Source organism: Gallinula chloropus, assembly GCF_964237585.1.
Source record: "Gallinula chloropus genome assembly, chromosome: 12".
Lineage (NCBI taxonomy): Eukaryota > Metazoa > Chordata > Aves > Gruiformes > Rallidae > Gallinula > Gallinula chloropus.
Window position 1 is genome coordinate 10,616,402 of NC_140097.1, and position 18,323 is coordinate 10,634,724.

The 18,323-nt window shown below is 35.9% G+C and overlaps 1 protein-coding gene across 1 annotated transcript in view; it reads left to right on the forward strand.

Moving 5' to 3' along the window:
- The window catches only part of CACNA2D3 (calcium voltage-gated channel auxiliary subunit alpha2delta 3), a gene marked incomplete at both ends in the record, with an annotated part of 428,879 nt that overhangs the window by 288,388 nt on the left and 122,168 nt on the right, over positions 1-18,323 (forward strand). The window contains one exon of the mRNA XM_084269585.1: positions 13,024-13,041. Within this exon, the coding sequence (XP_084125711.1) occupies positions 13,024-13,041 (18 nt within the window). The remainder of the gene's footprint in view (positions 1-13,023; positions 13,042-18,323) is intronic.

Here is an 18,323-nt window from a genome sequence, read left to right on the forward strand (position 1 = left end):
CCATTTTAATATGGATTTTCCCCTTCTTCACACCACTAACTTCATTTCCAATTTTGTTGCTGACAATTGCTGATATTATTATCAAGACCAGCAAATTTTAATAGACCACTAAAGTCCTACTATGGTAGATGATGTGTGATGACAGGCTTAAATAATGATACCTTCCTCATATGATTTACATTCAGAGTAATAAGTAAGAATCACCAGTTGCTGAGGAAGGGCAGAGTGTAAGGACGCAGTAAGACAGTATAGGCCAATGAAATAAGCAATTATTAGTCTATAAAACCTCAAGTATGAAGGGCACTATGTGAAAACATTCACAAATGCATGTTCAAGTCTCTCAAATAGTAGTGTCTGCTTCCACAGGGTTCCCATGCAAATGTTCTTTGTCCAGGTCTTAAGAATCACGGAATCCTTTCTTGTCTTTGGTTAAACTTAATTTCCTGCAAGTATTTGGGCAGTTATTACAGCTTTAATAGTCTTTCAAAGTGGTTATATTGACAATATACAGTCTGTGGCAAAATTTTGGGAATCAGAAAATTCAGTAAAGTTTGAATGGTAAAGGGATGCATTTTGCTGTTTTGAGAGCTGTGAAGTGCACTGATGTTGTTAGGACTTTGTTGTGAATCGTTAAGCTTTTCTTTGCTGCTTTGCTGTAAACATGCTCTGTCTTGTGACATTGCTTTACTCTCAATTACTGTGTCATCTTATAAGAAAACTGACAGGATATATGTGAAAAAGAATCCACAGAATTACAAATGTCTGTAGGTTTTGCCTGCTGGATGTTTTCCCACCAGTTACTATATACAAATTACAGAGAATCGCTCTGCTGTTGAATATGAGTAACAGACACATTCATGCCAAAAGGGTATTGGTCTCATTTGCAGACACCTGCACACTAGAGATAGAGCAGCTTGGGACCATTTCCAGCTGCACTCTGCCAATGGCACACAGTGCCTTTAGGTGAGGGGACAGAAAAGGCTTTTCATTTCTAGCTTGTTTCACAGGGAAATTTCTGGGTTTGTTGTGGCTCAGAAGTAAAATCAAGAGGGAGAAATTTTTTTTCTAGATCTCTACATGCTATGGTGAATCCAGCATTTAGGAGGATACATCTATTCTTAGTGAAAACAACTACTTAGACATTCACAGCTGATAACTGTTTGTCTGTCTTTGATCTTACTGCCTCCATTCTGACTGAAATTGAGTTAATTATAAGGAAATTATAGCTATTTTGTCAGATATATTAGCTTTTTCTCTCTTTGTCTTTAGTTTTCACATACAGATTTTTTAGGTTAAATGATAATGTAGTAAAGCTATGAATTTAGTATAATATATTAAATCCCATCCTTTGATCTCAGATGTCTTATGGAAGAAAGAGGGCAGTGGTGATGAAATGCACTTTATCAGCACTGCTGGAGTAAAACTCTGAAATAATAAGAAAGACTTAGGAAATTATTGGTGCCATTCGAGCTTTGCTGCAGTGGCAGAATTCAGTGTAAAAGGAAGAATAAAATGAAATCATCTTCTCTTTGGTCTATTGTTCTCTAGATATTGAAGTTAGTTATTTATAGCTCTCCTTTTTGGATAATCAGGAGATTTCACATACAAGACTGTCATGCAGACAATAAAATATACACATTAAAGTTAATGTTTATCACAGTCATTATGACTAGTATTTACTTTGAAGTTAGTAATTTCAGGAGAAATTATTCAGAATAACACTTTATACTACATGGAATAATAGGATGTTTCCTACTGACGTTCTTGCTGCTTGGCAGCACTGCATTGGGCCTTTGTCCACACCCATTGTATTTTGTCAGATCAGATCTTTGCAAGAGAGAATTTCCTTTAATGATTAGTTCAAAGAGGATCTAACAGTTTGGTAAATGTCTGAACTTCAGTAATCAGTATCAGCAGGAGAAGCAAGTATTTCTCTGGTGTTCATATTCATTGAAGGGGACACGACACTGACAACAAAGTGGAGGGTATAATCACCATAAGTAGTAGTTTACATAGCCAAGTTCTAGGTAAACCATTAAAATCCCTAAGCACTTTATACTAACTGTTGAAACAAGGAGACTATGGGGCCATCCCCTTTTTAAAGGAATTTTTTTATAATACTGTTTGTTTAATGGTATGGAAGTGCTACAAGACAATACACATTAGAAACAGCAATACTAATGCCAAGGAACAACACAACTTAGAGCTTATTGTCTTTTTCTTCTATTGTAGCCAATGACCTCTGCATAATAACAAAGACCTCAGTTTTTAATATAGATAGGTTTAGTCCAGAAAGTTAAAAAAAAAAAAAAGTACCTAAATCAGCTATATGGTTGCGTTCCATATGGGTTACATTTGTTGATTCTTCTTCTTTAATTTACTCTGCAGTATATCAATAGTATCTCCATTTATATACCTGGAGTTACACTGATGTAAACCAGAAGACACTCACTGTATTCAATCTCAGTTTAAGGGGCTTGGATTATGCTTCTATTTGACTGATGGAACAATTCTACCATTTTCTTTCTCCTCTTTCTTGGATTAAAGCCTCAAAGCCTTAAAAAATCAGGTGTTACAATGAATAGCAAGTTGCCTTTATAGGAAAGAAACATTTAATTTTACTTCTCTCATTCACTTTTTCATTACAATTCCGTTTAAGCAAATGGAGATACAGTGAAAGCTGATTTTGCTATAATCAGGTTTTTTATGTTCACGAAACTTTTGCTGTGTAGTGAAAACTAAGATAATAGAATTTATCACATTTTAGGTCCTAATGTGCCTAAAATGGCCTTACTGTCTGTAAATGTTCTGAGATAGAACGAAGAATTTTGGGAGCTTTTCTTGTGGGTTCTTATAGTGAAGGAATGAAATGGGGTAAAATTTTCTTGACCTGCTGGATAATACAGTAAAGGGAAAAGAGCAGAAAGTGATGAAGAAATTTGCCACAGGCCAAAACCATTTCTTGAACTAGATTTCACAAGCATTGTATTACATAAAGCGAAAGTACATATTCTGAATTTACTTAGATCATCTAGAAATGCTCTCAAATTCGTGATCTTCCAACAAACCAGAGTCTTAGCTGTCGGCCATCAGGTCAAATTGACTTTTAGGAAGCTTTGAACTTTTAAGTTTTGCAAAGTAACCACAGAAAGCTTCTTCCAAAAAAATACCCCAAACCAAAAACCAAGAAATGTAGCTCTTTCTACAGAGTGAGTGAATCTTTATAGAGCCTGATAAGTTCAACTTGCAGTGTGAAGAGTCCATAAAATGCTCCATGGCTTTTTTGATAAAATGTAGCTGTAAAATCTTGGTGTAAAACTAGAATGGTGAGATACATTAACTACATCCTTATTAGAAGTGTATGGAGACAGAACCTGTTCCTTAAAACAGAGCTAGTGAACAAGAAGCAGCATTGATTGTCATTTTTTCATTTATAATGGTGGCTGTAGCCAGATTTGCGGTACCAGCCTACCCTCAAACTGATATTAAAATATTATAGAAAAGAGAGGGAAGGTTTTGTTGTATTAGGAGTTTATCCAACTAAGAAATTTCATAATGCAAATCAGTGGAGCATTTTTAAACTTAAAAAGAATAAAATTCTTTTAGCATATATTTTAAAAGCAATGTTTGTAAGAATTGGAGGCTTAAAACTGCCCTCTGATCTCCTTCATCTCTGTTAGCTAAAAAAAATCAGTTCCTTTGCTTCTGTTAGTGAACCTCAAACACATTTCTAACTTGGAGACACGATGACTGCCTTGCTACCAGAGCATAGTATTTTAGCATATTGTTAACTTATTTCCCGAGTATATATTTTACATTCTATTCTCAAATAGTTATACAAGGCCTGCACACAATTTTTATAGAGATTTGTTTTCTAGGTTCAGGGAGTATACCTTCTTCCCTCACAAAGCAAAACAGTACTGTTACACTTCTCTCCCAGTTCAACTCCAGGGTTTCTTACTGGAGCTTTTATGCAAAATTTTCACAGGCAATTTGTTCTTTTTCTTTATGGTTCATCTGAAGTTTTGCAGTTGTGCCTTAGGATGGTCCCATTGGTGTTTTGCACTTTCAGAGGCAAATTGATAAGCCAGAGAAAAGTTGATTCCTTATGAAAAACTGTTTGAAGCTTTTAATTTAGTAGTGGTGTCTAAACTGCATTTCCTGCTGTTTTCTGGTGATCTTGTTCTATTATCATATCCTACATTTCATCTTCTCAGCAAAAGAAATTTTGCTAACACTTCTGGGCCTAGTTTCTTTCTTTCTTTCTTGAAAATGCATCACCTAGTGTTTATCAGCTCAAATAATCTTATGAGTGGGTTGTATGTATCTCACCATGGCCTCCAACTCCTCCATTCAGAGCAGTTCTGGGCTGCTGGCCCCTGACCTTCAAAGTATTTTGTGCTAGCTAACTACATTTGTACCAGAGTTTTTCTATTCAGAAGTAATAAATGGGGAAAAAAATATAACAATTATTATAAGTGTATGTGTTAGGTAACTAAGAAAGCAGATTGTTCCCTCTATTAAAAAATGCAGTATTTTAATTCTACCACTTTGAGGCCTATACTGGTTTCAATTTTTGTATCAGACTTATAGAATCAAGTAGTTGATTTAAAAATATTTTTGGAAGGACTTGTTTCTAAGAATGTAAGAAAGAAAAGGAGTAAGACCAGTTAATTACTACCTCCCCTCCCCAAACTCAGCCCATTTTTCTTTGCTTTGACAGTGTTAGAATCTTTTGCATCACAGATTCATGTTCTTGCAAGATTTAGTCCTTTAGTTACCAAAAGGAGCTAATTACCTTTATTGTTTGTAACAGTCTTACTGATGAGACTGTCAGTGCTGATTTTTTCCCTATGCCTGATTGTTCTTGCATGCTGAACTTCAGTAATTTGAGGTCAGTCCATACTTTCCCTATTTTTGACCCTGTGTTTGTGTGTTAAACATTCCACAGTAGTTTTCCAATTGTCTTGCTTTATCCTGGTATTAGCCAAAGGTTTTCTTTTTCAATTACAGGTTTATGTTTTTATCATAAAATAAAAAAAATCAACAATTGCAATTAAAAAAACCCCAAAGCAACTTAAAGATAATAGAAAGCTGTCATAATGAATTAAATACTGTAAACAAGTTCTGTCAGTCCACTGATTTCAGAGCAGATTTTATACAGTATACAAATATTTTTATTATTAACTCTCTGTCTGTGACACAAAATGATGTATAAACTTTAAAATAGGTCAGGATTTCCTCCATCCCTGTAAATAGTGTCCCCTGCAAATAAGAAAATGTTTACTTCTATGAGAAACTGCTAAATATGAAGTAATTTACAATCTGTTTTTCCACTGCATGTTTTGTGGTCACCATCCAAGCTGTACTGATCTTGAAATGATGCTGTTTACATGTAAGGGAGAAATGTCAGCAAAAGAGTCTTCTTCAGTACATGCACATTCCACGAGGTTAAACTGGATGCCTGGTATGAATTGTGCTTAATACAAACTTTCCAAGTGAGGTCCCAAAACCCTTTCGTCATGGTAGACTCCTTCACCCCTGTTAGGTTGTGAATGCTAGCTACAGCAAGGGAGACCAGATTCTCAGGTGGCAGCCCTGAGATGCAGGCTGTGAGAGTAAGGGAGGGGGACAGATTAATAGAAGTAGAGTCTTGCTACACCCTCTGCTTCTGGCAGAGCAACACTCTGGAAGCAGAAGAAATGGTACTCTGAAAAAAGATGGAGAAAAGAGTGGTTTGGGATAATTCAACTACACACGTTCTTACAGCCATTCCTCTTTTAGAGCACGTTGGATGATTAGAAAACATACTACAGAAAACATGTTTTAGAAGTGCAATCCTGCTTAATACGATCAGAATAACATGCTAAAAATCACAAATGCAATTAGTCAATCTAGGTTTTAGAAGAAATCCTGCTTGCTTTATACATTAAGTCAAATACACTTTCATCCCTTCTCAGAAAGTGTTATCTTTAGATGTTGGTCTTATATTCATATGCAGAGAAAACAAGATGTAATACAGAGCAAGATCAAAACCCCACTGAACTCCCTGCAAGATTCTAATTGACATTGGTAGGCACTGGGTAAGGCTCTTTTGGTTTTGCTTTGAGGCCAGTGTGGTTTTTATTGTGGGAGAAAGAGGATGTATGTGTGGCTCCTAAGAGGATTTATGATTAAGAAATTATTTTTTTCTCTAGAAGGACCAAAGAATTTGCCTTTTTTTCCAAATGTGAAAGGGAAAATGTGAGAATAGGTGAATAAATGAATGCACCTATCTTCTGAAGCTGATTCTTTTTTTCCTCCCTTCCCTCTCTCCCTCTACTGGTAATTCAGAAACAGTCATTACAGTACAAAGACCCTGCATTTGGCTTTTGCTTTGAAGTACAAACATGATTTTTATTTTTCAGCTCTTATTTTAATAAAGTGCTGTTTTTTTCTCTTGCTAGAACTAAAGCAATATTTTAATATTTTACCTTAATTTTGTTAATTTATTTAAAATTATTTACTGTACAATAGAACAAATTTTAGAAAAAACTTATTTGCAGTCACAGAAATCAGCATTAGATCTGTTTATAGTGAAATGAAAAGTAAAATGCACAGTTGAGATGCAATTGAACTAGTTGTCTTCTTAACTTGTAACCCTTAAACCAGAAAACTTAATACAACAGTCAAATAGTTGTAAAATTTTGAAAACACTGCTCTTAATTATTCTGCTAGTGGTAGCACTCTAATACTGATAATAACATTTTTAGAAATTTGTAAAATTAGCATAATTCTTTAAAAAATAATTATGACTAAAGTTTCCAGCTAAACTTTGCATTTAGAGTAATCATTCTGGGTAATTTAAATACAGTCTTTCCTGTAAATGTTTTTTATTCATTAGTAGAAAGAACAATTAGTTTGGGCAATTAAAAGACTCACAGTCACAGACTCCCCAAATAAATGAGACTGGAAGGGACCTCCCCATTGACTGTCTGGTCCAACCTTGTGCTGGAGCAAGGCTGCCCAGGACTCGTCCAGAAGCACTCTAGGCAGCATGCTCCAGTGTTTAATCACTCTTACTGTGAAAATGTAACAATATTCCTAGGAGTGTAGATTTGGATTTCTTTTCTGTTAACTTCAAATCAAAGTTGAGAGAGCATATGCAGACAGACATGACTTAATTAACAGTTTTAAGGGTTGAACATAATTAGATTTCATGTGTGTTAATGATTCTCATTTTAAAAAACAGATTGTTAGTGCATTAGAAATTATTCAGTCATTTAATAAACAATTATGTATTTTTGAGAACATGTAAAATCTTCAAAGGGTAGAGCCATTTTATTACAAAGATGTTTGTAATGTATATGCAATTTTTCAGGGTGCTCTATTACTTCTTAACTCCAGTCTGATACCTTTTGTAGCTCCTGTGTTTTCTCTTTTGCATATTTCACAAGAGCTAACTTCTTTCCTTTCCATCACCTTCATAGAGCTCTTCTTTAAAGAGGCAACTGGAATGGTAGTTTTCATCTATATTTTACAACTGCCTTCTCCATAGCAACATCTACATTTCCTCTGACTGGTATACTTTGCATGCAGGGCACAGTTTATCCTGACTAAAATGCTGTAGTTACTGCAAAGTATGTGGTAGCAGAGTAGAATATTGTGTGGACAAAGAAGGATTTGGTATTGAATCCCTTGAAAAACCAAGTGCATTTCCCTTACAGATGTTGGCCCAGTAAGCTGCAGGTTAATGTCACTGTTTTAATATTTATACTGAAATCTTAATGTCAGGAACATCACAGTAGGAGCCTGAATTTTATTTCTTCCTCCATGTATGTATATAATTATCAGTGATGCCTCTAGTACTTACATAGTTCTAGGAAGTGGAGAATAAGTGCTTCAATTGTAAAAGAAAAAATCACTGAAAATGTAATATTTCAATGCTGTAGCTTACAGCAACTAAGTAGATTTTAAAGCATAAAATTTACCATTTCTGCTAAAAATTGAGTTTGAATGTTCTTTCTATTCTCTCCCAAGTTTTTACCATTTTTGAGAAGAGCTATGGAAGTCTGCCTAGCAATGTATGAAATTGCTTTACATGTGTAAATAAACCATAAGCCACATACTTTTAATTATATTGTATGATGCTATAACCAAACATCTTACAGAGTACCTGGCACATGTGTGCACTAAGCGTTCTATTTTCTTCCTCGTTCTTTCCCGAGGAGTTTCATGCAGATGTGTGACATCTTTCTCCTTGCTGTGGCGTTAAGTACAGGACCTATGCGCTTGCCACGGTATTTCAGGTCTTTCCTGAAAGCGTGTTTCCAAACAGTGGAAGTTCTCATACATACATTTAGTGCCAAATTAAAAATCAGGACGTGGCATGCACAGGATGAGTCTGAACATTGCAAACCACCATAAGCTTAGTGATGCATAGATGTTAAATTTGGTGCAGTCCAGAAACTATTTGCTGAAATGGCCATGCTACCAAAGCTATTCATACTTGTTGATTAATTGCTAGCATGCTTATACTTAATTTCTATTGATTTTTACTGCATCTGATTATGGAATGATCAAGTCAGTGGGGTGGTTAGCCTTCTTCTGAGACTGGTCATATTGAAATGCTTGGCAGGAGAACAGGTCTGTTGGATGAGGCCAGTGAATGTAAAATAAGAGTTATATCTTTATTTTTGAATGCTCTACCATAAATACTTTGCAATAATATATTTTTTGACAATGATAATTTTGTGTGGTCATCATTAGAATAGAAAATGAAAAAATAATTTCACAGTGAGTTATAATATTTTTGTGTCTCAGAAATCATAGGGGTTTGGTATAGGAAGAAAATACTAAGTATAATTTCTCTTGCAGGAGAATATTTTGGGTTTGTTATTCTTCAAACAAACAAGGTTGAATTCAAATCCAACAGAACAGTAGCATTAGAACTCTTGTATGCTTCCCTTAAAGACTTCTAGACTTGGTTTCATGGAATTTGAGGACATACAGATCCATAATGTTTTGAATAAATCATTGAAATAGTTGCAAAATATTTTAGAAGTTTATGGCTTTTCTGTTTTGGAATTATTATAAAGTCATTTAAAAAATCAGTCTTTATCAACTTTTTTGTTATGGGTGAAAGGAAGCAGACTTCTATGAGGTCTGGCATAGAGTACTCAGCAAAACTACTGGTATTGTAACAACTTCTGTGATGGCATCCTGTTTCTAAAGATCATATTTCATATCTATCTTTGCTTTTGGTTTGTTTCACTCATGTTGGTTTCACAGTTACCTGACCCAAGAAATAGTGCAGCATCCTTGCTGTTGGGCTCCTTTGTGTATCTTGCTTTGTTTTAGCCTGTTAGTGGTATCTGTAACTTTTCTTTTTCAGGTTACACCAAACACATTTCCATGAAGGGCTCAGAACAATACTAGATTATTTGCAATTGTGGAAAGCATGACACTATGCATTGAAATACCTCCTAGAGTTATTTATTCTGTGTCACGTTGTGTGACAGGACCCCAAGCTGACCTGAATTTAGAGGTGGAATTGTCAACATATCTTAGTGGAATCAAGCACCCTGTGTACCTCAGGGGGATTGCAGTATCTGAAAGGTTTTGGGTTTTTTTTACAATGCAAAATAGAACAATAAAACTTGGTAAAGAAAATTTTGTTTTTCTGGAAAATATAGGTGAAAAGAAATAATCCCACACACACACTTTCTTCACTGTGCCCTTGCAAGGCCCTGTGCTCTAATACTGCTTTAAGGTTGCAGGAAAACGTACTCAGTTCCATCAAAATCCCTAAATCCACTTTTCTACATCCAGAAATTCTCTCGGGTTTCCTCTGGTGCTTACAGCTCTGCGAGCTCCTGTCCCTGCCATACCTGGCAGTACTGCAGCAGCCTGCCCATAGCAAGGAGTCGTGATGAGCAAGGCATACTCCTCTTCGGGAGGGCTCCTCCTTAACCCTTACCTGCAAAAACCAGGAGACAGCAAATGACCAGATGTCCTCCCTGCACCTCTCCCACAGTCATTTTAACAAAACGTTACCTAGATGGGAAACTAGAAGCAAGTTAAGAGATATATGCACTATCAACTATCTTCCTCAGAGACGATCACCAGAGGGAGGAAGGGACACTAATAGGAAACAAATAGGAACAGAGGTACTTTGCTATAGCTGGAGCCGAGTGAAGGAACTGAAATGGTACAGTGCACCATAGGTGCAAGCAGAATAGAAAGATCTGCAGTGCTTCCTGAGGGCCAGGGAAAGATCGCATAATTTACTGCAAAACTGCCTCTTGGCAGTGAATAAAGCAAACCACAGGAACCAGGGGTACCCGCTGGGTTTTACACAGAGACAGGCAGTTTTTAGGCTGTGCAATAAAGGGTCAGACCAGAGGACTATTACTGTTATTGTTAGGAAAATTATTTGTTTCCTATGGCCTCCCAGAAGGGCTAACGTCAGACAAACCTCTGTAGTTTATTTCAAAGGAATTTGTAGCAATTATTAAACTGAATTGCTGACATATAGAATCTTGTAACAGCCAAGATTCAAATCAGCAACAGAATGAAGATTTGTCTGGCTATATAACAAAGTCAGATCTTTATTTATTTATTTATTTTATTTTATAAGGAAGAGACTGGATTTTGAAGCTTAGGTGAAAAGTGATAAGAACGCCAGTTCAGGAAAAAGCATAATAGAATGTAAATCTCATCTGATGACCCTATTATTCTTAATTGAGGCTTTGACTAGTAATATTTCAGAGCAAGAGAAATGTTCTTGATTTTATAAAAGGCTATTAATGGGATTGTCAAACTGAATTCAGCAACAGAAAATATGAAACTCTGATTTGTAAACTCTTATCAATGTGCTCTTGAAAATAATCTAAGTAAAAGCGGTAAGGATAGTTTCATATACAAAAGTGTTTAGCATCTAGTTTGTGTGGCAATTATCCATAGGAAATCCTCACTTGTATTCCATCTAATTCCCTTAAACTTGACCAAACCATGTGAATTTGAAGGGATGCGCTTAAACAGGAGTAAACTCAGATTCTGAAAACAGGTAGGAAAGATTACACCAAAGGGTACTAATATCTGCTAAAAGATTCAATTTAGAGGACTGTACATGTGAATGCTTGAACCTGTCCGCACTGTATGTGGACTATAAGCTTTCTAATGTAGTTGTAATGCTATCTGAAAGTAAATTTTTCTACAATTGTACTTTTGTACCTAACACTGTGTATGTTGCCTTGGAAGCCTTGACTGTACTTAGCAAGTTGTTTTGCAGAATATAGCACACAAACGAGCTCATTATGAAAACATAGGAATTTGCGACGTATAGTGGCTTGGGAAACTGTGGAGTTCTTTATATATTCCAAAGGAGGAAATTTCAACATTGTTCTTTACTGCTCCTGTCTTCATCTGAGATATCAATGAAGAGATGCTTGTATTTTTAACATGTAGTTTGAAAGAAGGTAGCATTAAAAAAAACCTCCAAAACCCCTAAACCAAACACAAACCTTAAAGAACCCCCACCCAATAAAGGGGTGTTAGGAAACCAGTTTTATCACTACAGTAGGATATGTCCAAAAACCAGTTTCAGTGCTACAATAGCATATAGCACCTTTTACAGTGTACCAGGCACATTATTTCTGCAGTGATCTTTGTAAGTTGTTCCATTTTATCAATTATTTAAACAACAGGCTTTTAAAGAAAAAAAAATATGGGTCATACTGTAATGCCATCATGGCTTGCATTTTGCAATTGGATCATTGAAGTTTTAGAATGAAATAATTTTACTTGCAGCAATTCTCCCTGCCATGAATTTTGTTACATTCTGTACTGTGAAAGCAGAGAAATCATGGCTGGTTGCTTTCAGTATTTGTGAATCAGAGATCAGGTGACAATTCTCTTTCATGACATATACTAATATGGACATGAGCTTTTAGCAGAGTAATACATGAAAGATGTTTTGTCTATCTGTTTTAATTCAGAGCAAGGTCAAATGGTCAGTCACAAGCTCACTAGAGATCTTGAAGATCATTTTGCATTGTACATTGATTCACCTGCTTGTTTCTGTGTTCAGCTGATGCCAGTAAAGAGACAATTTGTATTGGAAAAAGAAATTTTCTGAGAAGGTGGATGTAGTGCAAAGCTAAATTGCTGTGTATGGAGAATTTCCCTACAAATATGAAAGTAAGAGGAAGCATTCAGAAGAAGGGAAAACTATTGTGCCTATAATAGTTGTTGGCTTTTTTTCCTGAGTTCTTCTTTCTTGCCTGCAATGGGTTTTCTATTTCCTAAAGTGAAAGTAGAACCCATTTTCCAACTCTTGATAAATAAGGTATTTTCTATGTAGCGGAGTCTACTGCCTGCTCTCCGTGCCTTTTTACATGAGTTGTTGCCTACAGTAAGTACTGTGCATACAACCCAGTATGGCTAAACCTGTCTAAGAACATCTGTGTGATATAAATATGCATATATGCATTAACATTTTTATTTGCATATATGCACATATAATGTGTTTATAGTACAGAAATGTATTGTTCTATGCATACATTATTGTATATTATACATATATGATAATATGCTTGCATAAGCACTTGGTAACTTCCTATTAATTACCCTTTTGTTTCTTTCCTCTGTCATAGCAAATAGAACCTTTTATTTCAATATGATGAACCGCTCTTAATGCCAATTGCATTCGCAATAAGTGTAGGCTTACCAAGAATGGCTGGTTTTAAAACTCAAACTACCTTTATGTTGAGTTATATTTGTGCACAGGAAGATGGAACTACTTCACAAATTGCATGGTGCTTTTGTGATACCTAGTAGTGAAGCTGTAAAATAATAAACTAAGTTAAAAAGCTTACAGTGAGTTGAATCAATTGGCAATGTGAATGTAGTTTGTCCAGTTTCTTTTCTTTATATTTTCTTTTATATTTTGTTTTGTGATTTTATGAATGCAACAGCTAAAGTAGCTGTGTTCAAATTAATTTAATGTATAATGACTGCTTGTTCTGTTTTGTTGTTTTCCAGCTCCCTCAGGCTCAAAAGGTAAAATATTTAAATCAAATATTAGTCATTAAAGCAGTCACCGGTTCTTCATGTTTCCATGGTGCTGTGAGTATGGTACAGTAGTGATCAGTGAAGCCATTCACCATAATGGGGGCTCTGGACTTGAGCAGCAAGAAGGGTAGCTGACATCAAGGCCAGCTAAGAGCAGCTCTTCAAACTTACGAGCAATTTAAACATAATAGGCATATAGTAGCCTACTACTTTAAAACAACAGGGAGGCTATTTTATCAACAATTTGTAAAAATAGTAAGGATTTAAAAAAAAAAAATCACCCCGTGGCTCCATGGATCATTTTGTCTATTGTAGAGACTGCAAAACCCATGGTAAAGCTCGTACCCTTTCACTGCTCCCCACTGTATCTATCAACACACCTTTGAATACATCCAACATTTGACTTCTCTAATAGGTTGCATACAGTTTTCATATACTGTGCTCTTGCCTTTAAACAACTTCTGCACCGATACGGTATGTTACCAGAGTCACTGCTGCACATCATGGTAGCGCAACGATGGGAGCAAACTCAAGGAATTGCTTGATGCCTGTTGCATCATCCTTGCATATTTCACAAATATAATTAAAGCTTCCAGAAAGTAGAAATTTTAGATGCTGTTCTGTGGTTTGCAGTGAAAAGTGATACAATGAAAAAAAGAATGGAGTATACTGGGAAATTGCAATAGTCACTTGTCCAAGTTTTTACTGTGGTAGGTAAAGCACTTCTAATAGGAATTGTCATAGCAATTAATCAGTTCAACATCACTGTTATTAACGGTCTTGGATGATCAAAATTCATTTTTAATGGAAGCTGTAGGTTAAATGATCTTCAATGAATAGCTCTTGCAAAATGGTAAGGGCATCTACAGACCTCAAAACTTTAAAACTGTCAATAAATTTTTGTCCACATTTTAGTTTAAAAAGCAAGAAATATGAGCATGTTAGCTTTTATTTTTATGCTGCTACTATGTATACTTCTAATTTCCTTGCTCATGGAGCTCAGAAAATTCTATTTCAAATCTGCAGGTAATATGCTATTTTGTGCCACTGGACTATGTCCACAGGTCATTCTTGTGTTCTGATAGTTACAGAGCCTACAAAATGCACATGGTAACAACACTTCTTGGTTTGTGGGTTTTTTTTCCTTCTTGAAATCAATGGTTTAAAGAACAGTTTTCTTTTCCTGAAAAAATAGGACTAAAAGACTGGCTAGACTAACTGGCTTTTTTATGTTCACCTGCTTGTCTAAAAGCTTATGTAAAATGCTTCTCTTAAGTTTGCAGCAAAAAGAGATGGAGTGAGGTTATATTATGCTGATTCAGAAAGGTACAACCAGTCAGGCTATTGACCACGTTGCAGTATTACACGTTCTGATGTCCACAATTCTGAGCTATTAAATAATGTTCTGGCACACCTTCCTCAAGTTTGACTTCAGTGAAAAGGCACACAGTTTTCATGGAAGGTCAAAGATGCCAATTTTCAGTGTGTTTACCCTTTGAACAAACTAATGCTGAACTAAAGCCACATATTTTGTATGGGTATACATAATGTCTAGCTGACTGTATACTACTTTCATGGAGAGAAAGAGTAGAGAGTTGGGAAGGAAGGAATGGGATGGGGAGGGAGCACTTGTGCAGATACAAGTACTCCACAAGTGATTTCGATAACTTCAGGTAAGAAATAAGCCCTTAAGTGTGGCCTGATAGTTTATGAACAAACCAAGAGAATCTCTTGCTGTCTGTGAGTCGAAGGGTATCAGCACAGGGCTGATGCATGCCTTTATGAATGACTTAGTCACCAGAGTACATGTTTTGCCATATGGTGTCTGAACTCGTTCTGTATTTTTCTTGGAATCTATGTATCATCTTGCAAATGTTTTCTCTATAAACATTTCAAACAGTCATATGTCTCTAAACATATTCCCTTTAATCTTTGAGAGTTCTGAAAGGAAAACATGGCATTCCAAGTTTACCTTTACCATTTTATATCCGTTATAAATACTTGGTCATCTTGATGAAATGTGTTATGTCTTTTATGTGAAATGCTTTGTGGCTACAGTCTTCTCAGTGTTTAGTCAACGTTCTGTGGTGATTACCTATTGATTCTGAAGAACCTGTAGGCACTCTACTACTATGGCAGTTAAATAGCAATTAAAACCTGTTACTGGTATGCTATCTGCTGTAAATCAAATTGTTGCAAATTCAGAGTTGGAGTGCAGGTGAAACGAAGTATGAGGGGTTTAAGGTGGCTGTCTGTTGACCCATGATACTTGTCTTGAAAAGACCTTTGTGATATTCCCTATACTTAAAACAAAAAAATACCCCCAAACAAAACCCACGATAATTTCAGGTGATAGAGATGCTGATTTAATATGGTTATGTAGCTTTCAGAGAAAATATGTCTAGGAAGAGCTGATGTATCTCAAAGAAAGAGCCAATGTGCAGACAAATGGAATAAATGAATTTTATATGTTCTCTGTGTTGCTTTTTAGGTAACCATCCCACAGGGCTGTGAAAATAGTAATAAAACAAGCTAATAACTCAAATTTAGCAATTTTCATACTTTTCTAGCTTGGTTTCCAAAATGAGCTTTATCTTTAAAGCGCTTTTAAAGAGCAGCTTTTGTACTCATCATGAGCAAAAGCTATTCTTCCTAAATAGCTCAGAAAGGTGTTTTGTTTCCTACTAGGAAAGCTTTACTCGATTTCTTGAGCAAACACAGCAGGATTCAAAAATCTGTTGTCCTATTCCTGCTGTGATGTTTTGTTCTACTTAGCTTGTCTGAAGAGGTAGAAATGAATAAATTAGGCACACGAATTGGAAGCAGATAGTTGTGTTTAGGAACATTTAGGAAAGCATTTTTTAATGATTCTTTCATGAAGGGAACCATATTTCCTCCATATAGAAATGTTTTGTTGATGTTTGCCAAAAATTCCTGACAGTTTTCTTCTCTCTCTCTGTGTTATCCCTTAACTTCTGTAAGTAGTGCTTTGCCCTCCTTTTATCTTGATGCTATCATCTTTCAGCCATTTGAGAGCATCATTTATCATTCCCTGCATCATTTACCTTATACTTTGAAGTGTTGAATTAGCTGTCACTGGGAATAGAAAATAGAAAATTTGCAAAGCTGCTATTTCATCGAAGTGCATGACTAGTGATTTTAGCATTTTAATAAAATTATATGAGTTAAATTGAATCTAATGAAGTACAAAATAATAATGAAGTAAACATTTTGACCCTGATTTAGCATTCCATTGGATCTGTTTCCTGCTGACAAAAGCTATTGTCTTTCAGTTCCATAATTTATCTAAAGTTGAGTGATCCGTTCAGAAAACTGCATTAAAATTTTTGCTTACATCTTAAATTGTGATCTTAAATTTGGTTTCTGATTTTCTCTTTAACATTCCTCAACAAACAAGCTGGCTTTTAATGACATTTTTTGAGTCAGCAATTTGCAAACTCTAATGATTCTAAAGATATGAGGGCTTTTTGGTTTTTCGTTTCCATGTGAAATTTGTCTCTAACTTAACACACTCACACGGGCTCCTCTATTGTCACACGCCGTAACTTGAATCTAAGCCAAAATAACTATTCCTCCTTCTTGTAGTCTATGTAAAACACAATTAAATTGTCACATTCCAATTCCATGATGCTTCCAGCCTGCCTCATGGCTCTGCTCAGCACAAAAAAGCAGAGTAGTCACAGGAGAAGGCAGGACCTTGGGAAGCAAGCCTGCGTGGAGTGGGGAAAGGAAGAAGTGGGGGCAGGTTGGGAAGCTGGCAAAGTTATGCACAAGGTAGTGAAGAAAAAACCAAAAGCTTCAGCATGAACCTCATTCTTTAAATACATCCCTCTGGAACTGCTGTCTGCTGTGAGTAAAGTTTTGGCAGCAGCATTGTGGCAACCATTTTCAACGCCAGTGCCTTGTCGGAGGGTTTGCAGTGTTCCCATGCCCCACAGCTTCACCTCACTTTCAGTCACATGGAATACAGCAATGTTTTTCCCCTACTTTTCACTTGTGTTTTCCCAAGCTGTATAGGCTATGCGAGCAGACCTTCGCTTTGACCTATTTCCTCACTCAAGTCCCTTAAGTCCTATTTCCTTCCAGTTCTACAGACCAAGGGTTCCTATGTCAGCATAGCTGCACAGCCCTCCTCAAACAGTTACTCAAGTGCCTCTGTTCAGTCCCACTGTATCTCCTAACCTTGCTTCATTTTTTGATTCAGAATGTTAACTCCAGTTTTACGTGCTGTCCTCTTGATGTAACAGCTTATGGACCTTTTCTGCATTTCAGCTTGTTTAGTAATTTAATTAAATATTGTGGAAATCAAAACTCCTGTTGTAGAATGGTGAAAAATCAACTAGGAACACCGTAGATCCAGAGACATTGGAATTCAAAGGAGCATTATTGGGCTACAGATTGACTTACAAGCAAATTTAGGCATTGTTGTGGTTAGTTAATAGTTTCCATGAATCGGAATTGGTAGGAGATGAAAATATGAGGAGTAAGTCAAGTAGCAAAAAAGCTACTGTAAAAAACCTTCCTATTTTGTTTTGTTAGACATTGTTTAAATTGGGGAATGAAGACTGGACAGATACAGCACTATGGAGCACTTAAATCTCATTCTAAAAGGCATTTTTCGCCGATTATAAAATCACGGCTAATCTTTACAGATCTGTGACTTTCTCAGAGAGTAAGTTCTGGTTCTTTAAACAACCAAGAGTCATTTAGCCTGGGAAGGCATTTTTCCTCTTTCTTGAGATTATTTTTTTTATTGTTTGCTAAGCATTTTATCAACCTGAGTGTCTATGGCCCTGGTATAGATTCTGCCTGAAACTGTTTCCATTCAATCTTTCCAATAGAACAACTTAGAGGCAAACCACTAATGCTGCCTCTCATTCACTACTTGAGACTGTAGTTGAGAACTTACAGGGTCCAGGCATCTAGTTGAAAACTGTTTTTCTTTGGGGATCTAGTTTAGTTTTTCATGCCAATGTCATCCAAGGTAGCCTAGAAATTCTGAGACAAAACATACTGGTGCATGATGGAGAAATAAGAAGAACTTACTTTTTTGCAACACTGTCTGATGAACATGTTGATAAACAAACATTCCATAGCATAATTCATCCAAATTTCAAATGCACTGAACTCGAGGATTAAATTTACATGTATTTTTAGTCTACAATTGTAATCTCATGTTTTAGAAAGTGATAGGAATAAAAACAGTTAAACTACTTGTGTTTATGTGAGGATATCTCTCCAGACTTGCA